Below are 27,704 nucleotides of genomic sequence, written 5' to 3' on the forward strand. Positions count from 1 at the left end.
GCCCGTCTGTCTGACTTTAGAACCTGTGTTATTGCCAGACTCCGACCGCAGACAAAGAGAGGAGGAAGACTCCGATGGAAAATCATGCAGCACTTTGAACCCATGGAGACATGGCACATAGGTTCCTCTCACCTACTAATAGATTCAGCGCCAGATTCGCCTTCATATTCACTGTGTCACTGTCCTGCACCTACTTATGCTACAGTATTATTTTCTGTCGCAGCACAATCATGACAAACCAGGGTTACGAGGGGAAAAGATGCCCGCCGACCAAGAACGCGGGAGGGAAGAAACTTCTTGGAAAATTAGACAATTGCGCTTCGCTGGAAGTGAGGTCCGCTCTGGATGAGTCTGCTGCCCAGCGGGGCTCAAGTGATCTCCGCGACCAAAGTAAAGCCCCTGCTTCGTCTGGAAGTCACTGGGCTGACATGAAGTTGAGAAATATGAGCGTTGCGCAAAAATATGGGAATAAGAAGTTGCCTAATGCGTTGATAGTCGGTGTAAAGAAAGGAGGCACCAGGGCGGTGCTGGAGTTCATCCGGATACATCCAGATGTGCGCGCGCTTGGAACAGAGCCGCACTTTTTCGACAGAAACTATGACAGAGGACTTGACTGGTACAGGTGAGGAAAAAGTGAAACAATGATTTAAGTATTCATTTGTATTTTTCTGAGATAGATGCACTTGATTTGATATATTTTAAGTAGATACACTGTTTTTAATTATGTCACCCAGTTCAGTGTGGTCAGCCCTCTGCTGTACTGGGCTCCTGTCATATGTGGGGTCCAGATGTAGACACGTCCATGTCCAAATATTCAATTAATTTGTTTTTGTGACAAGTATGAATGCAAGTTTATAGTCCAAGTCACTTCTCAGTCATATAAGTGTCTTACAAATACTATTTAATTCAATTTAAGGGTCACATTTTGCTGCACTCTACACATACAAAGGCATCACGTTGATTGGGGATATCACACATACACACACCCACATGCCAACACCCTCCATACATACCGAAGCAGCATCCACCTCTGAGATCACAACTTTGATTCTACTTTTCAGTCTGCATGGTGTTGTTTTTCTCAGCGCTGCAGATGTTAACTGTCAGCAGAACTCCATGGTGCTGAAAAGACAGCTCCATGATGCTGTGGCAGGATCAGTGTACACAATCACAGCCAACAGCACAGATGACACCAGCAGCCCCCAGGTTACCTAGCCGACTTCAAACAGGCTATACTAAGGCACAAAATGTTCTTGCGTTGGTTAGTGAAGGCAAAGCGGTTCATAAGGTGCACCGAGCCCAGAGCATCACCCCCCCCCCTACTATCGAGATGGCCCCTGTTGATTCTGATTTACAGACATCTTTCTAATCTAGACTTTCTTTCTGCAAAATAACACTGAACTAGAAAGTTCATGTTCCCTCTCAAAAGAAGATCATTGCCACACTGAGTAAGCACTCACATAAAACGTTGCACTCAGGTCTGCAAATGTCCTTCAAAAAGGCTCAGTAGTGTTGTATTACATTATGTCTGATTGTTAGGAGCTGCCTACTGATTTCCGCTCACATAGCCACAATGCCACCAGTGTGGCAGGAACAGACCACAGTGCATTGCTTCCAAGAACATGGAACAAGTGCTGAAGTCTGTTCTCAAGCTGCACTGCAGGAAAGAACAGCGGAGGCTGCAACAAATTATCACGTCTACAAGTACCTGTCCATCATAGTTTGCTCAGATCTCGTTAGATATTTTTTAGTATGTTTTGTTTTGTTTTTTGTTCTATTTCTCAGTTTTAAGCTTTTCAATAACTATTAATGATTTAATTACAAGATGTGCATGTTTAAATTCTTTCCTTAAATTCTGCACATGCATAATATTACATGCATACTACTGTCACTTACTGGCAGGCCCTGTCTCCAGCTGATTCTTGGAGTTATTATGCATTTTAGCTTGACTGAATTTTGGTACACGTATAATATTGCAACACACTCTAACTCCCAACTCGTCAAATACAGCAGCTTAGTCAGCAGCCCTGTGCTTCAAACTATGACACTCTAGGTACACCTATAGCGTCAGATTTTGGATGTCAATTTACGATCGTTACATGCACAGCATCTGTCCAAAATAAGATTTATATGTTCACAGGAAAGTAGTTTTAGTTATTAACACTAAGAGGATGTTTAGGCAACAAGACTACTTCTTAGGTTTAGAAAAAAGATCATTGTTGGGGTTAAAATAAATATGTTTATTATGTAATTTAACTGACAAAAGTGTTAATGAGTGTGTCACGAAACGCAAGTGACTTATGCCACATTAATTATGTAACATAATTTTTTAGAAATCAAAAAGCCGTCCTTTTACATCGGCATAATATGTGTCCGGTTGCCGTTGTAGTTTAATGGCGCTTTGCTAAGTCAGGGACAAAACACGACCGTACAAGTGCCAAAGTCAAGGTAGCGAGAGTCCGAGTGGGGCGGGCGGGAGGGGCGGTGGATGGGTCCAACAAACAACCTGGTCTCACTCCGATGTTGTCAAAATCCAGCGCTTGGGCAGTGATTTGTGGCGTCAAACAACGACAAAGAAAGCTGTCCTTTTACATCGTTATGATATGTGTCCGGTTGCCGTTGTAGTATAATGGCGCTCTGCTGTCGGGGAGGAAACCGGACAAGAACGAAAAAGTGAAAGTGGCGAGAGTCCGAGTGGGGCGGGCGGGAGAGGTGGTGGATGGGTCCAACAAACGTGGACTTTCACCCGGGAGAGTAGTGCTTGTGTCCAGTAAGATTATAAAGCCAAACCCTGTCATTTTATCCTATGAAAATGGATGTGTATTTGAAAGAAGTCAATGCATGTAACTGGCAGAACTTGACACAGTGTCCCAGAACGTCAACAACCACCCAAGGTACCTTGTAAGTTATATCTGGATGTGGAAAGTCCATGACTAAACATCAATATGTACCAAGGTTGCAGTGAGAATGTGCTGGCTCTGTCTCATACAGATGCTAAAGGCTGCCTTGTGGGTTGGAATCAGACACTTACGGCCCTTGACCAAGCTGCAATATTTGACGCCCTGGGAGTGAGAGTGAGAGCAGGCTGAATAATAATAGCCACATTTTCTATACTTGACATGAAGCAAAGATACACCACATTTCTGCAATGAAGGATTTTGTCAAGGTGTGGTTTTTAATTAATTACATTGCCTCGGCATTGTTGTGACTAATAAACAACTAAGTTTGATTCTAGTTGTTTCTAAAACTTCATTTCAGATAAGGAAAGTTTCCTGAAGTTAAAACTGAAAATGAGCCCTCATTGTTTCAGAGTGAAACAAAATTTACAAAATACAATAAAGATGCAATGTCAATAATGCCAGTATGGACGAACGTCCTCATGGAGATGTAAGACAATCCCCCACAGAGACAAACACACACACATCCACACAAACCCTGATGTACAATAGAGTTATCTCAAAAGCTGCTCCATAGTCCTGAATAGCGAATCAGTCGTTTTTATCTTCAAACTAATGAACCAGAGACTATGATATTACAAAAATGCATTAATATAAGACACAAAAACACTCCACAGTGCCCCTGGTTGGAAGTTAAAAGCAAACACTTGTTCAATAATTTGCATGTTTATTAAGGTCTCTTTTTAATTGCTATTTCTGATAGTAATCTTAATTTTCTATGTATTGTACTCAGTTATCAAGCTTACAGTGGGATGTCATTTGAATGCGCAAGAAAGGAGCTTTTCAAACGCTGAAGGAAAACTTCCTGAGGGGCTACTTTATAGACAGTTAGTCTTTATTGTTGTGTGAATTTCACAAATGAAATTGATTTGGAAACATTCACAGACGAAAGGTGCCGCTCTTTGTAATACTTAAGAGAGAGAGCTGGAAAGCTTGTCAAAAACCTCATTGAATACCTCGACGCATGACGACATTTGATGTGGGCCCTGAGGATGGTCCTTTTTTGTGGTAAAAGACTTGATTAATTTACACGTGTACACAGAAGGTCAAGTGTAGACACAGTGTAAAGGAGTCAGCTGTACGTGGTGTATTCACAGGGCTCTCTTTAGTAACGAGCATCAGCACTACAGCAACAGAAGTAAACCAAACACTAGCTCAACATCTGAGCACAGCAGACTAAGAGTGTACAGATAGAAACAGCTGTGGTGCCTTTTTATACTTCTCCAACAGATGAGATCAGACATTGGCACATCAGACGTCGTCCTGCCCCAACCATTAGTCCATTCACTGCACCACCAACCTTCCTCCCAATGATTCTACCATCTTAATGATGCAATAGCAACTGTTTAACTCGCATTGGGCTTTAAAGAAGTTTGATTATTTTTCTTTCTGTCACTCTAAATTTAAGCAAGGATAAACTGAGGTCCCACACCGATATGATGCCACTAGTGGAAAATTACAAAGCTGGAAAATTGCACCACTTGTCACAAGCTGACAGTTCATATACTGAAGATAAATACTTAAACAATATCATGGACACAAAGGCTGGTTTAATTCAGGCTGAAGCAACTGTTACTCAACCTGACGAGTGACTGAGTGACGTTCATTGTGTTAGACTGGCCCTCAGTGATTATCTGTCACAATGTTTGGGTTGTTGGCAGCACGTCACATAAAGTATCTTTCCATTTTGATTAACTGTCACATTCGTCTCTATAGCAAGTAGCACAATCCCTTTGTGTTGCTGGGCTTTATGCACAAGTTGGCAGTTGGCCTTCCTACCTGTATATAAATGGACTGCAGTAAGTTATTTTTGTTATTAATCGATCTTACAGATATGTTATGAGATTTTTTTTTTCAGTGAAAGCTAACATAAGGGTGTAAAAGGTGCTTGGTGCTCCAATAACCCCAGATCAGCAATTACGACTCAAGACTCCCAAATATAAAACAGAACATTGTGTAGTGAGAACAGTACAGTGATCTGGAGACCTTGAAAGTCGTGTAGTGTGAACTCTTTTAATAGTTTAATAGCGCTAAGCAACATTTCGACGATAGACCTTTGGCAGGTAAAACTGACAACAGGCCACATGCTGTAACAACCAATTAAATCACAAACATCTAAGACAATTATACCTTCAATCACTGTAAAAAACACATACATAAATGAGACATGAAATGTAGCTCCATATCCATAGAATACAGTAGAAATGTGAAACTAGGAAATCCTAGAAGAAAATACAAAATAAGTAAGAGAAAGACAGAAGTTTCCTTTTCAAACTGGAAGTCACAAAAGAGATAAATCAACATGAATACAATATAAAAATGATTTTGATAAATGCCTGTGGGGAGACAACAAAACTGATGCCCAGTTATTTATTTAATTGCTGAATTAGTCAAAAAATAAATAATTAAAATAAACAAAAACAAGAGATGACAGTGTTCATCAATTATAAGTTTATAAGTTTATTTACTTTATTAATCCCCCTGAGGGGAAATTCAATGTTCAATTCAATTAGCCCCCAAAATCGTGGTCTGAAGTCAAATGCCTGGACAATGATGGGAATTAATAAATAAAAATACAAAATTAATAAATTTGGTACAAATATTCATGATCCCCAGAGGAAGAATCCATTCACACCACCTACATGCCTAATTTCATTTCCATGGTAGTTTATGACAAGATGTCTCCAAAGCATAACACCTGGTCCCATCACTTTGAATCCATATACCCTCATATCATGCTACAATAGCACGCTACACAATAGTATCTCACATGACAGCTGTACAGCTGTTAACTGCCAACATGCTACCATACAGGTTTATTCTTGTCTTAAGTGTTCCTTAGTAGCACATGTATCTCAGCTTGTTCTCACTCCAAACTCATTAAAAACCACCACTTTGTCAGTGAACGTAAGTGTCAGACACTGACACATGTAGGTGCCCTTCATGGGGGTATGACACGCACTGGCTGGCTGCAATTTGTAACACCACCAGCAACTACCAAAGTATATAGGGTGGATAGGAGGTGAGGTGGATAGGTCAGACAAACTCCATTACCCAGGAGCCTGATGTTCGTTTCCCATGCGAAACCAAAAGTCAGTAGGGTTATTTTAATAGCAAGGTAGTGTGCTAGTATGTGTAGCATGCTATGGCAGTAGCATTTGTCGTGTGAGGTTAGTAACAACTGTACTTATGTTAGGCCAAGACATGATGTTTTTTTCTAAACCTAACCACATGCTTTTGTTGCCTGAACTTAAGGAAATAAACCAAAAAACAAAGTGTTTAAGTACATTGTAATTTTATTGTGAAAAAGACTATATAAAAAGACTATATAAATGTAACAAACAGAAGCTATACACTTCCTGTGAAAGCGTAATTTGAAAAGACACAATGCATGCAACATGCGTAAATTTACATACTGCCCCTGAACGTCCAAAATTGACGCACGAGGATACCTAGAGCATCATATTTTGACATGTAGGTCCAATGACAAAGTGGCGGTATTTGACGAGTTGGGACGAGAACACCAACAACTTAATTTTCCATCATGTAGCATTATAGTCTTGCAGGCCTGCTACTTGATGAATGAACGCAATGATTAATTGATTACTGAAATTGCCCATGATTCATTTAATTTGACTGATTAATTTGAGCATAGGGGTTTATTCTTGACCTTGGGAAAAGTGTGTGCGACAAAATAATCTGAACAAAACGTCCACTTATTAGCTTTTTAAAAACTTCAACATCTCATGGTCTTCATCGTCAAAAGCAAATTTGAAGTGTCATCATAAGATAACAATGGATAAGCTAATTCACTGATAATTTTCTGCACTAATCTCTGTAAAAAAAAAAACACTTAAAACTCTACATACTCTTTTCTGAGGAGGATAAAAGCAACATTTGTGATATATTTTGAAGCATCTTGTTTTTATTTGGAGTTTTTCTTCGTAGCTTATATCTGTAGAACAGACAGGAAACATACAACATGTGACACCAAATTAACTCTCGTCACTTTCAGTGTACTGGCCAGTTGTTCTGCACAGTCTGTCCTGTTACATTAAGCGTGTGACAGATCATTTAGACTCCCAAGAAAAATGGTGCAGTGTTCATTACTGTGCCTCCTGAACAGAACACACACGTGGCCTCATTTATTTTATGCGAGGGTGTTCACATAACCATACAGGACCTGATAAAACAGACATTTCACTGCCACCGATTTTCCTCACACTTCTCTCGCCACTTTTTCCATCCTCCACAGAATCAGAAAGATCAAACAAAAACACGTCGCTATACACCATCAAGACTTAAAAGGGCATCTCAGCTCTATTGATTTCACAGGAGTCAGAAGCACTTCCAGTAGATTCCCCGAGAAGGGTTGAAATTGTATGAGAGGCTGCGGCAACAAATATTCTCCAGGTCCACATTAATTGGCTCAGGGAGGCAGGGAGCTGTGGAACAGTATCATCAGAAAGGTTGATGAGGACAGAAAGTTGGATGGTTCTCATTTAACACAGAAAACTGCACATTATACAGCAAGGGATCGTAAGGCGTAACTCTGCATTATTAATGAGCTGTCTTCATTCCAGTGCAGCTCAGAGACATGTAGTGGTTAACATTAATTAAAAAACAACTCTTTCTGAGAGGTTTCCCCAATGAGACGAGTCTGAAGCGCAGAGACATGGTGCCTTTATTCCTTTAATAGAATAATTCAGGAAATAATGTGATCATGCATACAATATGGACCAGTCCTATCCAGTGCATGCAATTAAGCAACTAATACTGCAAATCCTGCAACACTGATGGTGTGAAAGTCTGGTATTTGACATAGAATATGATGAGCTTTCACAACATCCACCACTTACTTTTTGGCCATCAATCGGTCATTACTTTGTTCCAGACTGAAGTATCTCAACAACAGTTTGATCGATTGCCATGAAATTGACATTCATGGTGCCCAGAAGATGTATCAAAATAATTAAATTGATTACCTGACTCAAGTCTGACTGACTGAAACGTCTCGACAACTAGTGGATGGACTGCCATGAAAATTGGTCCACACATTTATGCTCCCCACAAGATGAACTGTATTCATTTTGACTATCCCTCAACTTTTCCGTAGCACCATCAGGACTTTGATTTATGACCGTATCTTACTATTGACATTCCCATCAGCCTTAGCTGTACTTTTTGATAAGTGCCAAGTTACGAATGTTAGCATGCTAACATGCTAAACTAAGGTGGTCAATATAGTAAACATCAGCCTATACCTGCTTAGCATCAGCATATTAGTAAGCTGAGCTCGAAGCATGTCTGTGCATACAAAAAGCATCACAGAGCTGTTAGCGTGGCTGTAGACTCTTGAAAAGACCAGATTGGTCATTAACAGGGGAAGAAAAAATGAACTTCAGGCACTCATGCGTGGAGCAGGAAAAGATGCATTTGAATTAAGTTAAAATGGCTTTATTTCAAAACACAGCTGCTTACATTGAAATACTTACCGGTTTTGACCCTAAGTATTCACCCTCAGGGTGCAAAAGGGTGGACAGGAGTCGAGCAAACATTTTATACGCTTGTTAGGGGGCATTATAGCCTGGAAATCCAGACTCAAATCTAGAAAGATTTTGAGTCGTCTGGCCCTCACCAATACACCCTTCCTACCCAAGGGGCGGCACTAACTGAGGCATTTCAAATGCCACAGCACACAATTGGATAGCATGATGGCCAATCAGAGCAAAAAATAAGGTGACGTATTCATTGCACTAAGCCCCATTGGTTTGCCGACCAGTGGGGCTTACTGATATATCATGCTTTTGCTGTATCTCGTCGGCAAAACAGCAAAAACGTCCTTCCTGGAAGCGAAGGCTTCTCGGGCAGTCCTCTGTTCCTCTCTCAACGAAAAAGATAAGTGTTATTGGTTTAGCGTATCTTCCAAAGCTAAACTGAATGGACGCGGTCCTTCGGCAGCTGCCATCTTGGCTGTTTACTGTTCGATTCCTACAGCGCAGCGCTGTTTTCATCCTGTTACGCCTGCCAAGAGCCCGTCTCTGTCAGATAGACTGATCTGATTGGTCTGATTGGCGATTCAGCGGACTCTGCTCATCGGAGCCACATTCCCGTGCAGTGCAAATTCGAATTTGCTAGGGGCGGGGCATCTGGAGTTCCAGGTTAGGGGTGTTACCCAATCTTGATTAATAAGTGAGCACAGGTGGGTGACAGCAATGGATTACAATGAGAGGCCACTTTGAAAGTGACACGCCTCATCTTTAACAGGATTTTAAAGTGGATTTTTCTGATTATTTTGAAACACAAATCTACCTGAATATTTTGTTTTGTTTCGTTTAAAGCAAACTGACATAGCTTTGATGTGTGGAAGGGGGGTCTGATTCTTAAAGTCCCACTGATAATTTTTGTAATAGCCTACTATTGCAAAATTAAATTACAAGAAAGGATGACTTCAAGCCTGTTCATATTCTGCATGAAAACTGTTAAAGCCTAAGCTAAACTACGGTAATCTAATGAATAACTGAGCTTCAAAACAACTCAACTTGAACACCTTAGGGAGAAAGTTCAAGCTCCAAAATGAAAGCCATGCTCACGAGTCACATTCATCATAGCCTACACCTATCATGATCGGCTGGGAGAAGATCACATGAGAATAGATGCTTAAACGCAGATGTAGAATCCATTATTTCCTGTCCTGATCATGTTGGGAAATTAATCAAAATGAGACAGCACAGACTAAAATCAACTTTTACAGTAACTATAAGCTGCACAAAATGGTCAAATTATTGTGCATTATGTCACTTTTTGGCATTACTGATGGTACATTCTACAGAGGGCAAGCTTATCATGCAAAGGTGGTAGTTATCATAAATCTGGCAACACATTTAGTGCATCAAACAACCTGACAGGGTGTCGACCAAACTTGCTTGCTCATAGTCTGAATGGATTTAATGCGCTCGATCATTTCCAGGCATGTGAAAAATGCAAATCGTTCCACTGCATTTTTATGAAATTAGTTGTCCTACCCTTGATAACAGCCCTGTCTCATAACATAATATTTATATATGACTAATTTGCAACAGCGAGTGTGTTTTGACAAAAACAGAAAGGAGGACAACTGGTAACTTTTTAATGAGCGTGTGCAGAGTCGCAAAATATTCATACCGAAAATAAAAAAATCACTGACAACACATTTTGTTTCCCTAGAACATCCACTCATGTCAATTACAGACTAATTAGCATGTTTATGGTTATGTATAGGCAACCTAAAGTGCTTGGTTAAGACAGCTGGAGCCTTGATGAAATATTAAAAAAGTCAAGGCTGACTTGAAGGACAAGACATCATGCCTCTACTTTTAAGTGTACGTAGCTTGAACAGCACACAGGATTTAGGACGCAAACCCCAGTCTCCTCTGTCAAAGCCCTGTGCTTTCTACACCCATTATCCACCACTAACACCTCCCTACAACTGCTGTACAACAAAAACTCATAACACTTCCTTGACTGGAAAAAAAATGTTGCCAGTGAACACAATGGAGGCAGCATTTTTTTGTGCTGTGACTGTAGCAAAACCATTTTTTTTTTTTTTAGATTTTAGGAAACAGGTTGCTGATAAAAGTCATAAGAGATGTAATCTGTTTTTGCGTGGCCACAAAATTTAGGTCAAGCAATAAAGACTGATGGCAGCAGTCTGGTTTGTCAGGTGATGTATCTCAAGTCGCGGAAACAAATGATAAGATCAAACTAGTTATAACTGTATCTTTGTGGAGACATTGTGATTCTGGAAATATCCGGCAGTCAGCGATCCTTAGCTCACCTTAGCTCATCCTCAGAGATTGTCAGCTTGTTAACTTTCCCCCCTTGGCGAACCCAGTGCGTCCCTACTGACCAGGGATCAAATCCTGTCTGAGCTTTCCCTCCTGTGCCTCCCCTATATTGTCTCCTTTTGTACTTTCCCACCATCTAACTCAACAGTGAAACTACTAAAGGTGGGTGGATGGTCCGCTCTCCATTTATAAATATCCTTGGTGGTCACATTGCTACAGGCTATAGTGTAAACTCAGAAAGAACTACTAAAAGCTCCAGTTTTGATTAAAAAAAAAATTCAAGTTGGTTAAGATAATACTGTAAAACTGCACAAATGGGTGATAAATAGACAGGAAGTGTGCAGGAGCAGGATGTAATCTGCCCATCATCGATTGCAGACATTCACATTGTCACAATGTTATTATCATGTAGGGCATTTTATGTCAATTTAAGATTAGAAAAATATTCTAGCTTCCTCTCAGAGTGGCAAAATTTTATTGTATGTGTTTATCAGCTGAAATCAGCTTGAAAAATTATCCCAAAATAAGCAGAATAACCAGTAATCCTCATCTGAGAATGTGCAGTTTAGGATTTCAAAGGCTTTCCCATCTTCATTTCAGTGTCGGTGGATACTTTCTCATGCCACATGTTAATGTGACAGCTCGTAGCTCAGCTCAATTCAACGTGTTATTGTTCAAGGAGAGCAAGTGTCAGTCATTTCCCCTCTGCAGACCAAACCATGAATAATTGTTATTTCAAGGAAAACAAGAGCCCGGTGTTGAAATGACAGCGATTAAATAGGTTTTGGTTCAAGGTCAAGTACATTATGCAATTTATTTCCAGTATTTCAGAGCTGTATTGTCCTGCTATGAATATGTTTTGATTCTATTATGTGGCTGAGGATAGGCCAGGAATTTTCTACTCCGAGACATCTGGCTGAGTCAGTTGGCTATTTTTGACCAATTTGTCTTCAGTTAAATTAGAAAAATAGATGCTTGATTCTCAGAGCGCTGAATTGTTATTCACCTCTGTTCCTCACCTAGCTGAATTGACCACAGGATTGCTGTATTCGTCTGGACTGCCCTTTGTTAACTCTTAATGGACTTGAAAGGCGGCAGGCCTCTGTTGCTGGTGATTAATGATCAGATGTCATCACAGCTGTAATCTAAGTGAGTGATACTTTAATAATGGAGCAGCCTCTTCAGTGGAGACTGGATCTATTCTGTATCAAGAAAAGGGGAAGATGCCATTTTTAGGAAGTGCAGTGGCACAGACATTATGAGAATCACGCAGCATAAGAACATTTTCTCGGCACAGTCTACCTGAGTAATACAAACTGTTAATGGGTTTGGACAGCAGGGAAGCAAGTCTGTGGGTGGTATTGGCTTTTCAGGACATTTCAGGACAAATGGTTTGTATGAAACGCAATTCCCCAAAGTCAGTTTCTGAAAGTATGGAAACAAAGTTTGCAAAGAAAAAACCCTCCAATTAGCACTTAAAAAAATATTATTAGATAATAGCAAAATTACCAAAATATGAATTTGTTGGGATGCAGACAAGACAAAAATCCAGTACTTGAAAACCCCAACTGAAAACACACTAATGTGTCCAAAAAAAGCAATTACCCTGAAGCTGCTATGACAAGCTCTCATGACACTGCAAAACTAATCAGACCACAATACTTTAGTATATTAATCCAACTCTGCATGGCATTTGCATTGTATTGTGTATGTGTGTGTTCAGCAGTACTTTGCTGCTCCCTTTTGTTACTGTTGATAGCACTATTGTTGCGTGTTTTTGTGTAGCTCTAATTCAGTTTTGAAGATAACGACACAAGCAATTTTAATTATTTCACGATTGTGTGTTGGATATTTTTTGACTTTGCAGCACCTCTGATAAAAGTTTTAATCTATTTCTTCTCAAGAAATGTCTCCTTTTTGTCTCTAGACCAAAGCTTTTTGTGTATCGCCAAAGACTGTGACCATCATTACTCCGCAACTGCTTATTGTGATAACACACAGGCAATGAGAGCTCAGGAGACTTTTCCTTGTAATTTACTGTGTAACTGTTTTGCTGCTAAATTACTCCAGAGACAGAACAAACACAGCACATGTAATAGATACTTGGATTTGGGCCTCTCTATGGTCAGCCTGTGTGCCAGCATATTGTTCAATGGGCAGGGTTCATTATTGTCCTTGTAATGACAAACATTTGTTGTCCCGTGGGAGGGAAAGGCCATTCTCTAAATCTCTTTGCCCCCCCCCCTGCAGAAACACTTCACTCTGTGATTAATGGTTTCGAAGTTAAATCCCAATCAGATCAGTGTTTGCCTGAAATCCTCCAACTTATTCAACTGTTTTATTAGTAGGACTGGGTATCAGTACTCAATACCTTTAGGGTATCGACTGAATCAACCCAGTGCCAAGTAGTATTGAAACTTCTACAATCAAGCGATAGCTGCATTAAATCCTTTTTTGCACCAGGGGTCTGGACTCGGACTGTTCCAACTCCCCTGCCAAATCAGGAAACTTTCTGTTGCTGCATTCTCTTGTGCCACTATGTTTTGGGTGAAGGGTCAGTTCAATATCTGCCCCGTTAGAACGCGCCAACACAGCAGCAGCAGCAGCTAACATCCATCCCTGAGCTGCTAAATGGTCCCAACAAGGTCACACCAATACTGAAATGGCTGGATGCTGCGTGTAAACCTGTGTGATGCTAACAGTTAGCCCTGTCCCTGCGTGTGCTGCTTCTGGTGGACTCTCAACAAGACAGAGGTGATCACATGTGATGCCTAATATTATTATGTGATTATATTCAAAATGATTTAGGGCTGCTTTGAGCAAAGCTTTGGATTTACCGGTCAATCTACATCCCAAACCCTCACCTATGGTCATGAGCTCTGGGAAGTGACCGAAAGAATGAGTTTGTGGATATAAGAGGCCGAAATGAGTTTCCTCAGAAGGGTGGCTGGGCTCAGCCTTAGAGATAGGATAAGGAGCTCGAACATCCGGAGGGAGCTCGGAGTAGAGCTGCTGCTCCTTGTGTCGAAAGGGATCAATTGAGGTGGTTCGGGCATCTGATCAGGATGCCTCCTGGGTGCCTCCTATTCGTCGTCGTTCGAATGAGGCACAGTCAACCGGTAGCAGACCCAGAACATGCTGGAGGGATTCGTCTGGCCTGGGAACACCTCGGGGTCCCCTAGGAGAAGCTGGACAGTTTTGCTGGGGAGAGGGACGTCTGAAATACTTTGCTCAGACTGCTGGCTCCATGACCCAGCTCGGATAAGCAGTTGAAAATGGATGGATGGATTTAGGGCTGTACCCGATTCTGAATTATGTAACTCGAATCACATTTAGCTGTTCAATATGAATATTCAATTATTTGTTCCTTTGTTTGAGAGTTTGAACAGGGTTAAACAGGATGTTCAGTGTGACAGTGACATACATGTAATATAGTACATAAGCTAACTGCGATAACAATGGATCAGAAATGTGCAATAATATTTGTCGCCGACACTATTGCGCAAAAGCCAGATACTGTGTCATATTATGTTGCAGTGAGCCTTAAATTCACCACTTCCCAGCAGAAAGATAACATTTCAGAGCCTTATGGGGCAAAGCCTCTCCTCCTCTGTGTCGGCAGCTGCCTGTACAAAAAACAACGTGAAAGTGAGTACTTACTCTGCAGCAAAATGTAGGGACCAAAACTTCCCTAGAAGTACACTGCACACTGACTGGCAAAGGGGAAAAAATGCTTGACTTAAAGCTATCTCAGTTGACTGAGGGGTCTCTGACCAATGATTCAAATCTCAGACATTCAGGGGACAGCCCTATAATGATAAATCACACATGAGAAGGTGACTGAGAAGAATTCACTGGTTATTTTGGTTTGTTGCTTCATAAGGGACTTGCATTTTGCATGTGTTGCCCGTATTTGTGCTGCAAACATTTACTGAGAACTTGTCTGGAACTGACAATATGCAACATTCTGTTTTAAGTTCAGACCACAGTGAAATGACAGTAATATATTCTGAGTTCATTGATCGTTCACAAGGAGATGATTCAAAGCTGACCTTTACTTGTTCTGATGGTCTGCATCCCTGATGAACCTGCATTGCTCTTTGGAAGTCTAAGTTGTTCAACAAGACACACTTGTCTGGCGCTGAACAGTCCACTGTTTCACTGCATTGCCTGTCTTCACACCATGAAACAAACCGTGCACATGCTGGAGGTGATGCAGCAGCTTTTATATTTATATATATGCAGTGTCACATAGAGGGGGGTGGATGTCTACAGTCTGCAGTCTGTAATGTGATACATCAGCCCTGCACTAAATTGATTTTAATGTTCAATCTTTATTTGGTTTGTCTGAATTGATCATACTCTGTGGTAATTATTTGGATTTTGCTGTTATACTGGATTGTAGCAAAAGTGTTTTTGCTCTGACAGTGATGGGATGTATGGAGAGTCTGTATCAATTGGTATCTTTGTTTGAAACAGGGCTGCTGGACATTGCCCTAAAATCTGTATAGATATTTATGGCCCCTGAACAAATCCTGCTCTATTTGTTGACCCCTTAATATTTACGACAGCACCACCAGCAGACCAACATTTTATTTTTTTTTACAAAATAAATGTATAAAAAGGAATGCTGAGGTTGCCATGAATGTTACAAAGCATATTCATACTCCCCAGAGGATGGACCCCTTCTTGTTCAAACACTGTATGATTTCCTGTAGTGCAGTCCTCTTGCAGGGACTCTGCTGTGGGTAGTATTGTTTCTGACATTCTGGAGTCTCGACCTCAATAATATACCCTTTAAAACTAAATTACTGTCTGTGCAGGTCAGCTGTGGTGACTAAGCTGGGATAGTCATGTACTCATGCAGTCCTCTGTTAATGCTGCCACAATGTTGTATAGCTGGATCGCCATCTCATCTGAAGTATACTTGGAGGACGTGTCTATCGCCAGCCAAAAACAAACCAGAGGTGCTGTCCAGATGGTTGGTTTTAAACACACAGCCAAATGAAGATCTGCCTAAGGCAGATGTGTAGCCTATTTTTTGATAAGGTTCTCTCCAGGGTTAAAAGTGCTCATCCCTACTGGTTCAGCGCATACAAAATATTAAAATCTTTGGTATGCTGAACACCACAGATGAATAACTACACCTTTAGGGCCATATGAGAAGTCGTGAGTAAAATGGACCAACAGCAATTCACAGATATTAGCTTGCAAAAGTCAAAGCAATCATAGCAGGGATTAATTTAAAGCTTTAAATCTGTTGCTAATGAATGGCTTAAGGTATGAATGCTGTAGTAAGAGTAACACGTTCTCCCAGTGGAACTGCACGCTGCAGTAGAATGGTGTATCTGGGTTTAATGGGAAGTCCTTGGTACTTTGAAACAGATCCATGTTTGTGGCTTATTCCTCCATAATGATATAGCAACGTCCAGAGGGAACTAAGCGTGAACTCCAGACCTCCTGCCTCCACCGCGCCAACAGAGATAAATTGTTCCGCGAGATAGCCAGCAGGTTCTTTCAGGGTCACTACAATATGCAGACGAGCTTTCAGCACACCACAGCTCATTAATGTGCGGCAATGACTGCCATGCTTTCCGCCGTCGACCCTAACTACCTGTAGATAAGAGCTGCAGCTGGATGCACGTATTTGGTTTTGTTTTTTTTTTCTCTAATCTCATGGAGTGGGCAATTGAGCTAACATAAAATATTTCATCAAATCATCACAGAGCAGAATTGTTAGAATAGAATAAAGTAGTTTATGCATAATGTGGAATGAGACAACTTTCAACTCCACCCCCCTCGCATACCAAAGTGGTTTTATTGTTGGTGCTGCTGTGGCAAAGCCAACTGGATTGCTCTCTGTTTTCTTCAGAGTAGTAACTACCAATGGCACAGGAGAACATTGTGGGAAACACACTGCATTTTCTTCTACTTTGGTTGTCCATCGTCCACCATTTCCACCAACATTTTTCCACAGTTTTCGGGGATAGTAACTGTTGCCAATAGCCGACGCACTGTCTTTATACTGTAAGTTTGGCCTTCATTTTCCTGGCGACTGTACCTGGTGGCAGACAGAATTGCATCGTGAAAGTGAGGCTTACAGGGAGCCCATGGAAACACTGATGGTGTCATTATTCTTTACCAATTGCATTGTGCTATTAACATTTACTTCATAATATTTAAAAATTGAAAAGCAAAAAAAAAAAAAAAAAAGTGCTTATTTTTATCTTACTGTATAGCCAAATTTAATAATGAATACATGCCTCTAAATAAGACTGTTTAATTTTAGCGTTTGCCTCAGCTGTTTTCAGGGCATTGTTCTGTTAAAAACACATTGTAATATACTGTGAAGTCTCCCTGTTGTGAAGAGACACAAATTAGAACCTTCACAATAAAAGAAACACCACGTGTAGCGGCTGCTTCACACCCATTAGCAGTGACTTCCTGTGATGTTCACACAGATGAAGCTGGTCCTCACTTTTCAGTTTTCTTGGTTACATTTATTTGCTTTATTTCTAGCAATAAACTGCCTTAATTGGTAAACACATTGAAATAATCATCGCAAAAATAAAAGTGATGCTTGAGGGTTAATTAATAAAGCTGCTAGTATTAATGCTTTAAGGCCCAAGACTATTATGTCTGTTAATTGTTTAGATATTTACAAAAAAAATATCAAACAAACCATTTTTATAGATACACCAGAAGTCATTGTTAAATTCAAACATACCTAAATAAATAAGATTTACAATATTTTGCACAAATTACCAACAAGAATCAGAGAATCAGGGCATCAAACGAAATGCTGAAGCATCCAGAACGAATTAGCTTTCAACCATGTCCTCTCATTTGACCAGGAACAGGTCTCATTTACAGTATCGAGCTGATCTTCCACACCTGAGTTCATTTTCCCAAAGTGATTAAAATGTCACAGCCAAGCCTTGTAATGCATCCTGACTTAAAGTTTCACCAAGAATTGGGTAGAAGAAAATTACCCTGAAGAATTTAGCGTTGACTCTGAGTGAAAAGGTGGTAATCAATCAGAACACTTCACTCAAATGTCAGTTAATCAAGGTGTGTGTGTGTCCGGGTATGTGTGTTCGCTCATGTCCCACAAAGCAAGATGTTCATTTGAAAGTTTCTACTGATACATGCATACTGATAAATATGCTGGAGTGTCAGACCTAACAGTGATTACCCTTGGAGCAATTCCATTGGTATTACAGTCATGTAGCTTTACAAACTGGAAATAATCATTACTAAGCAAGGGTGGAGCAGCTTTTCGTGAAAGAACCCAGTGCCATAAAGATCCTCAATTTTATCTTCTACTTTCAGATGCTGTGTGCAGTGCAGATAGTTTCTTGGGGGCATTGGGAGGAAAAAAAATCCTGATGGTTGGTTCAGACACCTGCCTCAGGTATCACATGTTCCCCTTCTGGCTTGATTCCCGCTATCTCAATAAGGAACAGATACATAAATGAGGCTGCTGCTGCTGCTGCTGGGTGTGTTTGAGCGAGCAGAGAAAATGATTTATCAGAAATAATAAATCTCTGCTCGTCACTTGCGTTCTGTTTGTGATATCACATATGGCCCTTAAAGGTTCAAATAAGCTGTGGCAGGGCCGGCGCATGCACGTATGATAATTTTGTAATAACCAGATAATTTGAGATGAGCTCCAACTACAAAATTCTAGTTCAAATAAATGTTTGTACTTACAGGCACCCCCCAGTGTTCCTCATTAACATCACTCCAAGACAGACGACTTTGAGTTTATAGGTCCAGGCTGCTCCCACTGACATGAAAGAATCCCTTATAAATAGCCCTGATTTCAATAGAAAATAAAGACTAACATCCTTTGATCATTGGACTGTACCTTGTCCTCCTTGGCCGCAGATAGTTAAACAATCCTTTGACTGGAAAAACGACAACTGAGCTCAGAGGACACGGAGGCCGTAGGTATCAGTTTAATGAGCCACAGGGCGAGATTAGACGATGCCCAGCAGGAGATTGCTCTGTTAATATTTCTGTTTTCATCTAGTCATGTGTGATCAGATACTGGAGACAGGATTATTCCAGCACATATTGTATTTTCTAACTTGTTGAGTTCTTTGAGGAGAACTGCTCTCAGTAGAAGATACTAAAGTGTGAGAATTTATTGATCCATCAAAGACAACAATCGTAAAAGACTGCATAATTTTGCCGTGGACCATATACAGTGACTATGTTTACACTGACTGCAACGGTCTCTTGTTTCCCACTGAGACCCCAGACCCCATTTACACCTGGTATTAACATATAATGTGCAATGTATCTGAATAATGCAGCCCAGTCACCAGAATAAAATGTTGGCTTTGTACATTTCTGAAAATCACACTTGTTTCTACATTTCATAAATATCAGAACAACATTTAAAAGTGACATGGTTCAGGGTACATGTATCTGAGCTGAGTGCCTCACCACAGGGAGACAGCTATCAAGCAGCAGACAGCAGCAGATCACTGTTCAAGACTCAAACACTGTCCAGCTGAGTTTGTATCAACAAAAGCGAGTATTTTTTTAATGAGAGTTTGAGACATGTCCAGCTGTGTTTGTAGCAACTAAAAATGCTGGTATTCTTTTTTATGAGAGTTCTGGACATTTCCAGCCAGGTTGTAGTGAGAAAAGCAGGTCATTTTAATGAGAGTTCAAGATATATCCAGTCATGTTTGTAGCGACAAAAGCGGGTATTTTTTAATAAGAGCTCAGGATACATCCAGCTGTATTTGTAGTAACAAAAGTGAGTGTTTTTTAACGACAGTTCAGGACATGTCCAGCTGTGTTTGTAGTGACAAAAGCAGGAATATTTAATGAGAGTTTGGGACTTTTCCAGCTGACTTGTAGCCACAAAAGTGAGTATCTTGAAATTCGATTTTGGGAGATTTCCAGTCGTGTTTGTAGTGACAAAAGCGTGTATTTTTTAACAAGTGTTCAGGACATGTCCAGTTCTGTCTGTAGTGACTTAAGTGTGTATTTCTTAATGAGAGTTTGGGACATTTCCTGCCAGGTTGTAGCCACAAAAGCAGGTTTTTTTTAAAGAGAGTTCGAGACATATTCAGCTGTGTTTGTAGCGACAAAAGCAGGTATTTTTTGATGAAAGTGTGGGACACTTGCAGCAGTGATTCTAGCAACAAAAGTGGGTGTTTTTTTAGCAAGAGTTTGGCATGATTCCAGCTGTTTGTAGCGACCAAAACAACCCTGAGAAAGTAGTTTTGTGTCTAAACATAAACAAATGTATCTACAGTGTTGTCATAACAAAAAATGAAAAGTTTCAACATACCCACTGGATATGAGATATACAAATATGAGACATCCAATACCAACAATTATTCTAGGTATTTCAGTTGCATAATGACATCTGATTACAAGCCTTTGGATTTACACCTGCTACTAAGAAGCACTGTCATTATCTTTAATTCTGGCCACATTGTGATTGGTTCTGAACATGCAAATGAAGGACTTTTGGACAGACAAAGGCATCTGTAGATTACTTTTGGGGAATCTTGCTAACATGGCTAATACTACTCATAATGTAAGAAGGTAATCAGTTCCTCCATGGAGGGTTTCTAGTTTTAGTTGCCACACCTGTCTTGCACATCGTAACGTTCGGGTCCATGTCATTGGTTCGACAGCCCATTGGTTCGACAGCCCATTGGTTCGACAGCCGTGGTGCTGAACGGCTCGCGGCGGGCATATGGTCCGCTTACTAAAAGAACCCGGGAAACATAGAACCTTTTTTGTGTAAGCGGGGAACATAGAACCCAGGAAACATAGAACCCGGGAAACATAGAACCTTTTTGGGTGGTAAGCAGGGAACATAGAACCCAGGACACATAGAACCTTTTTGGGTGGTAAGCGGGGAACATAGAACCCAGGAAACATAGAACCCGGGAAACATAGAACCTTTATTGCAGGGTTAAGTGGGGAACATAAAACCCGGGAAACATAGAACCCGGGATACATAGATAGGCTCCCATGTACAGATGGAGTGCCATTCATTCCTATAAAACTGCTCACTAGGCACATACACTGGCTTCCTCACACTTTTGATTTTGAGCCCATAGAGCATGTGCATTACTTTTCTAGTTAAGCCAGTTGAGAGCACGCACTGTCCCAGACATCCGCTGGCCGAGCTGTCTGAGTTACTCTTAGCTCCCCGCACACATGAATGCTTAAATTTAATTATATAGCTCTTCTCTTACTTTCTAAATGTTGCTGGAAAGAATGGACCAAATTCTGATAATAAAAAGAGTCATTTAGCAGGGTTCGCTCAGAAAAATGTATCCACCATTTGACTGCCACTCCTTTACAATGATAGTGTATGGGGAAAAATGTATTCTTATCCAAATAAGATATCCAGACTCAGTACATTAACATGGACAGTTTAATTCCACTTTCATTCGGAATGAAAGGCCATTCCAATTACAAGTGGTCATGTAAATGGTCATTCCGACTGAAAAATGGTCATTCCGATTGAAAATTAAGTCCAATTAAAGGGGGTGGTTTATTCCGTTTGTCATTCCGAATGAAAGAATTTTGTGTGCATGTAAACGCTCATTCCTCTTTAAGTTCATTCCGGTCTTTCTGTGCATGCTTGTTTCCTTGCCCTTCTGGCGTGATGACGTGTATAGCGCGCATAGCAACGGGCTGAGATAGAGCAGTCAGACTCGTTGCACTCACCGGTTTCCATTCGCCATCTCCCTTCTTCGACCTTCTGCCTCTCTCCTCCTCCTCAACAGATGAAGCATTAGCAGAACAAGGTTGTTGTCGTACTGCTGCTTCAAGAATATAAGCAAAACAAGCCCGAAATAGGCACGAAGAACGGCGTTGTCAAGCATCTTGTTATCCGGAGTGAGGACTACAGTGTTTTCTTCCGGTAAACGTAAACACAAAACATCTGCCCCGCCCCCTATCCAATCAGAAACCTTCCCTGCCCCAAACCTTGCGCGGGCCCGAATACAGGCGATTGAACTGATCTCCTGTGTAAACCCTCATTCGGAATGAATATTTCTCATGTAAACTACCTGGAAAAACTTTAATTCCGAATGATTTCATTCAGATTTATTTCGTTCTGAATGAGAAGCCATCATGTAACCGCACCCACTGTGTGTATAATACCTGATGTAAATGGCTTCTTAGCAGAGACCGACTGTGGTTGCTTGTGTATATTATGTGCATTCAAAATGTTACATTTACTTTCAAGTCAGAACTTTGAGTACCTCTCATAGGAAAAATAACACCTAAATGTTGACTAACCATTCTTAACACATTCATGATAATTGATTTCAGCGGTGCCACTGACTCTCCAAACTCGAGATATTTCAGTCTATTCAGTTTTTTAACACCCTTATTTCCATCTCGTCTCTTTAATTCCCCTCAGTTCTGTATGATGTCTGTGTAACATGAAGAAGATCTGGTGCTGAGACTCACAGCTGTAAAAATCAATAACTCAAGATAAGTTAGTATATAATGCAGCTTTCTCTGACGGACAGGCTCACTTGGAGTTTTGTATTCTGCATCCAAACAAAAACAGCCAGTGTGAGTGGAAAATGTCAGTGTGAAATCCTCTTGGTTTAGCATCATAGGTTTTTCATCAGCACCATATTCCCAGTATCCTCATGCTTGTGTGTAAACATGTTGTCAACAGAGTAGTGCTGTATACGGTTGTGTAGTCAGCAGTGAGTAGCTATACTATTTTAAGCAGAGCCATCTGCAACCTTTCACTGTATGTGTTCACATTGTCAGCCCAGTTTTGCGATATAACAAGTTGAGCCAGCGTGTTCGGGGTCCTCTCATCTATACAATCTTCATCTCCGAGGATGGTGAGAATGTATGGAATTGACAAGCCAGATAACGAAGACAGTTTCCTCAGCACACAGCCAAAGATTCTGTACCTCCTGGAAAATGGCTGCGAGTTTTTTTTTTTCCAGTGAGTAGCAAAGCTGTTTGCTTGAAAAGGTGCTGTTCTCATAAAAGATTAATAGTTGCCTACTGGCCCTGAGGCACCCAAGCCAACAACTCAGGATTCATAAATAAAACTAAATGGATCAATATTTCCAAGACTTTAAAGGTAACCTATGGCTACCCCTTCCTTGCGAGAGAAAGCTTTGAGAAAGGTTAGGCTTTAATCGAAGCCTTCCCCAGTAATAATAAAGAAAGTGTGGTATTTAATCATCAGCACTGTGTGGTAACATACCTGAAATCAAGAGACTGATGCACATGCTGTGAAATAGAGAAGTTTAGGTACTGTATCTGTAATAATAAAAGTTAAACAAAACAGTATAATGGTACTATTTTGTAATTATTCTCACCAAACTGTAAAGCTATTGTGCTGACTCCACAGCACAGTCCTTTTTCTTTACTTACAGGACACAGGGAACAAAGTGAGGATGAATTGTGGCCGAGGCATTCGGTGTCTCAACAGCCAACATCAGATGCTCATTAATCAAGTTTTATTGAACCAATGTGCCAAAGCAGAATGACATATTACGCCGGGAAGGAAAACTCGCATGACAAATATGACAAATAGAAACATTTGCCTGTAGTTTGCAAGGCCATTATCTTGGCAGCATGATGATGATAATTATGATGCATGTTTTGATTGTACAAGCTGTCGTGTCATCAGTGAATATCTAACAAATACACGGTGTTTGTTCAGGTTTTGTCTACAGTTAACTGATACTTTGCATTTGCTGGAAGTTGACCCTACAGTTTTACATCTAATGTCATTAAAATATCGTTAAACTGTAGTTACTACTGTCTGTATTACCAATATTTCTATATATTTGACTGTGGTCATTACATAGCCAGATTTTTTGTTGTTGTTTGTTTTGTTTTGTTTTTGGGTTGTCTCTTAAAAGAACTGATAAAAGTGTACAAAAACTGAGGAAATAAAAGACAGTAAAATCAGGAAGGTCATACAAGGTACAACTCCAGATCCTGTCAGCTCCTCCTTCCTTACATAGTTGGCTTTATAAGTGTCCATGTTCCCACATGGTTCTGGTAATCCATGTTCACTGGTTGTGGAATAATTTAACTGTTGTTAGTACAGTCACTTCTGTTATACAAATTAAATCCACTGCGGACTCTGTGGAATTCATTGATGTCATCAATGACATCAACGGCTGGGTCCCAGAACGTTCGGAAGACTCCGACTGGCTCCTCTCGTGTCACTGAGGGGATGCATTGCAGTTTGTTTGCATATCTTGACCTCAACAAGATGTTGGATGGTCTCTCCTCCCCAACACGGGCAGTGATCTCACTCTGAAGCTGCCTCTGAACGGCGAATAGCAGCAATCCAGAGGATTTATTCCCCTTACGGTGCAGGGCGAGCAGTAACTGGACGGCACCTCACATTCCCACTGTCCTTTTTCACCATTACGCACATGCCTTCTCCCCTTCTCTCACCACAGTCCTCTGCTCTGTCTGATCAGCAAATAGAAAAAGTTACCTGGTTGAATGACACTGGTATTCTTTGGCACAGTGGTAGAGGGTCATGGGAGGATGCAAATGAAGCAATATTACATCAATTGGTCAAAGGGGGGCGCTATAGTAACCAATTGAAATTGCAAACTTTGAATGGGCATATCTCATGCAGTGTTGCCAAGTCCGCTTATTATAAGCGACTTTGGGCTTGTTTTTCTGTAAAGTCGCTTACAAATATTGGTAGTCGCGGGTCGCGTTTTTTTGGGGCTTGTTTCTAAATGTAGTTGCTTATTTGGGCTTGTTCCCAGCTCCATAATAAGTTGTCAAGCAGATATTTTCGATATGTTATTTAAACGTAGGATAGTTTGTCTTGCCTGTTCCCTCTGTCCCTCCCCTTTCTCCGTACATACAGGAGACAGCAAAGTTTTTTCCCACCCGCATCCTGCTTCGAATTGGCTCTGACCCTGATGGCAACGAGTACTAGCCAATCAGAGGCAGAGCAGGGCAATCTGGTTTTTTTCTGGTTAGGAAAACGTCAGAAGATGAGTGCATAAAAAGCAATAATAAATAAAGACTTTGTGAATTCAGGATGATATTTATTTGTGTGTGCAAATTTTAATTATCAGAGGTTTACTGTGTATATAGCCTAGGCCTAATGTACATGGTACATCAGTCTATATTTGATATCCCATCTGTTTTCTAATGTTAAATAATGTTAAACAGTGGTTTAACTCTCTCTTGTGGTCATTGTCCTGAAGCTCAGGGGGGAGAAAAATAAATAAACTGTGTACCGTGGGTACAGTTTTGCAAAACTGCGCACAGTTTACCAATCTGTCCTAGGGGGGCTCCGCAGAAAAAGTCGCTTGTTTTGGGCTTGTTTTCACAGGTCTGGTTGCTTACGCTTGTTTTGGGCTTGTTTTCACAGGTCTGGTTGCTTATTTGTCTCGCGAGATCTGGCAACACTGATCTCATGCCCCGTATGTCGTAGAGACATGAGACTTTGCACAGAGATGCCTCTCCTCATGAGGAACACATTTGCCTCAAGAACCCATAACTTCCGCTTATATAGATTTTCCGCCATTTTGAATTTTTTGAAAAACACTTCAAATGGATCTCTTCCTAGGAAGTTTGAGCGATCTGCATGAAACTGGGTGAACATAATCTAGGGACCAATATCTAAAGTTCCCTCTTGGCAAAAGTTGGAAAACTTACTAAAACTGAGCTTCTATAAGGCAATGAATATTGCGGAGGGCGTGGCTCATCACATAAAGGTGTATAACATCTCAAGGGTTTCACCCATCACCACGCAACTTTGTAGGCATATGACCACACATAATCTGAGGGGACCCCTCCATTATTGACCCCATCAAACAAAATGGGGGCGCTAGAGAGCTAATTTCTTATCTAGGCCTAACCGCCATATCAATTTTTACTAAACTTGGTAGATATGTAGAACAGGACGCCTCAAGGTGACTGGAGAAATTTAACTCTAATTGGCAACTGGGTGGCGCTATAACAACAGAAAAATGCTTAAAAATGGCTAAAATGCGACCGATCGCTGTGGCTCCCCCTGTGGCCGAATGTTGTTGGGGGTTTTTTCAAATTTTTGGTATGACTAAGTCATGGTATGGTATGCTGTACTCATCATTAAAACACTGCTTATATTATCAGTAACAACAATTTAACATAACAATGACATTAGTTAATCTGCAACATTATGAGCACATTTACTATTACCTAAAGTACTTTTGTATCTTTACGTGAGTAAAATTTTGAATGCAGGACTTTTACGTAGAAATGTCCCTGTTTATAATGTAGAGAAAGTAAAGTAATTATACTTTTACTTAAGTAATATATATTAAATATATATATCATATTGTCCTGTCTTTGCTGTTGTGTTGTTGTCAAGACCTGAAATGCCACAATGTGTAGTACATGTGCAGCTGTGTTTTGCATAAGGAGGAGGACGGGTTGGTAGGTGAGACAGCTGCCAAGCAGCCCGAGTGGTTTTTGTGCTTAAACTTAATTACACGTTGATCACAGTTTTGTCATGACACAAACTGTAAACTGAAGTGCAAAGTTTTAACATATCAGCAATATATGAAACTCACAAATTTACATATGAAACACACAGATGTAAGATATTCGTAATTTGCAGGAATGTACAACACCAAATTTTATTCTGGTGACTGGGTTGTCACAAGACATGTTAATAGGTTGTTTTTAACTTGCTGTTTGCGATGCAAGATTTTTGTTGCTTCTCTCTGACTGCTACATTTTTATAACCACTCTCATCCATCCAACAGAAAAGACATGTGGAAAAGCTCCTGGACAGGAAAATAACACCTCTTGCTGACTCATCCATGTGTGTTTTCTTCTCTTCCTTTTTTTCCCAAGGGGACTAATGCCACGCACACTAGACAGCCAGATCACATTAGAGAAGACACCCAGCTACTTTGTCACCAGAGAGGCACCCAGACGCATCTCCAGCATGTCCCATGAGACCAAACTGATCGTTGTGGTGCGTAACCCAGTCACAAGAGCCATCTCTGACTACACACAGACTCTTTCAAAGAAGCCAGACATCCCTACGTTTGAAGAGCTGGCCTTTAAGAACAGAAGCCAGGGTATCGTGGACACTTCCTGGAACGCCATACGTATCGGGATGTACATTCTGCACCTGGAGAACTGGCTGCAGTACTTTCGCCTGTCGCAGATGCACTTTGTGAGCGGGGAGCGGCTGATCACAGATCCGGCAGGGGAAATGGGCCGTGTTCAGGACTTTCTAGGACTGAAACGAATAATCACGGACAAGCACTTCTACTTTAATCGAACCAAAGGCTTCCCCTGTCTGAAGAAGCCAGAGAGCAGCAGCCAGCCACGCTGCCTGGGCAAATCCAAGGGCAGGACTCACGTACAGATCGAACAGGAGGTCATAGAGCAGCTGCAGGAGTTTTATAGGCCATTTAATATCAAATTCTTTGAAACTGTGGGGCAAGACTTCAAGTGGGATTGAGAGTGCCATACAGAAACAGTGCTGTTTTTTAAAATGGCTACCTCTGGAGAGAAGTATAAATGAGGGTATCTTCAACAAAGGTTTATTGAGCTATGTATACACCGACAAAATAAAACAGGAGAATATACTACTCATTAAAATATAATCATATCAATGGTTTCACATCATGTTCGGTTTTAGGTTGGGTCATTCTGATAAGTGCCATTTCTTTAAAGATATATATACAAAACTAAGTTTCTTTACCATAAACATGACATATGAATTCACCAACAGCCAACAAGCATTTATACATTAACCAAGTCATTACCCAGCATCATTACAATGCTGTTCTGTCATTTAGCCAAACCAGACCTACATTTAAGGAGCTGTACATAACATTCAAAGCTATAATTCAGAGTCTGATTCAGGCTGTCTGCACACGCCTCTCTACATAGAAAAGGCTGAACA

General features: G+C 40.7%; 1 protein-coding gene across 1 annotated transcript; it reads left to right on the forward strand.

Moving 5' to 3' along the window:
• Nucleotides 1-27,354, forward strand: hs3st2 (heparan sulfate (glucosamine) 3-O-sulfotransferase 2). The gene is made up of 2 exons (XM_050069189.1): nt 1-622; nt 26,639-27,354. Exons 1-2 carry the CDS (start codon nt 111-113, stop codon nt 27,255-27,257), a joined length of 1,131 nt encoding a protein of 376 aa, XP_049925146.1. The 5' UTR covers nt 1-110; the 3' UTR covers nt 27,258-27,354.
• Nucleotides 27,355-27,704: the final 350 nt, after the last annotated feature.

This window comes from Epinephelus moara, chromosome 18 (genome assembly GCF_006386435.1).
Source record: "Epinephelus moara isolate mb chromosome 18, YSFRI_EMoa_1.0, whole genome shotgun sequence".
Classification (NCBI taxonomy): domain Eukaryota; kingdom Metazoa; phylum Chordata; class Actinopteri; order Perciformes; family Serranidae; genus Epinephelus; species Epinephelus moara.

Bases quoted from the DNA above. Each gene is read 5' to 3' on its own strand.
- hs3st2 (XM_050069189.1), top strand. From the start codon at position 111: ATGGCACATAGGTTCCTCTCACCTACTAATAGATTCAGCGCCAGATTC. The intron at 623-26,638 runs GTGAGGAAAAAG...TTTTTTCCCAAG, and splicing joins AGAGGACTTGACTGGTACAG to GGGACTAATGCCACGCACAC.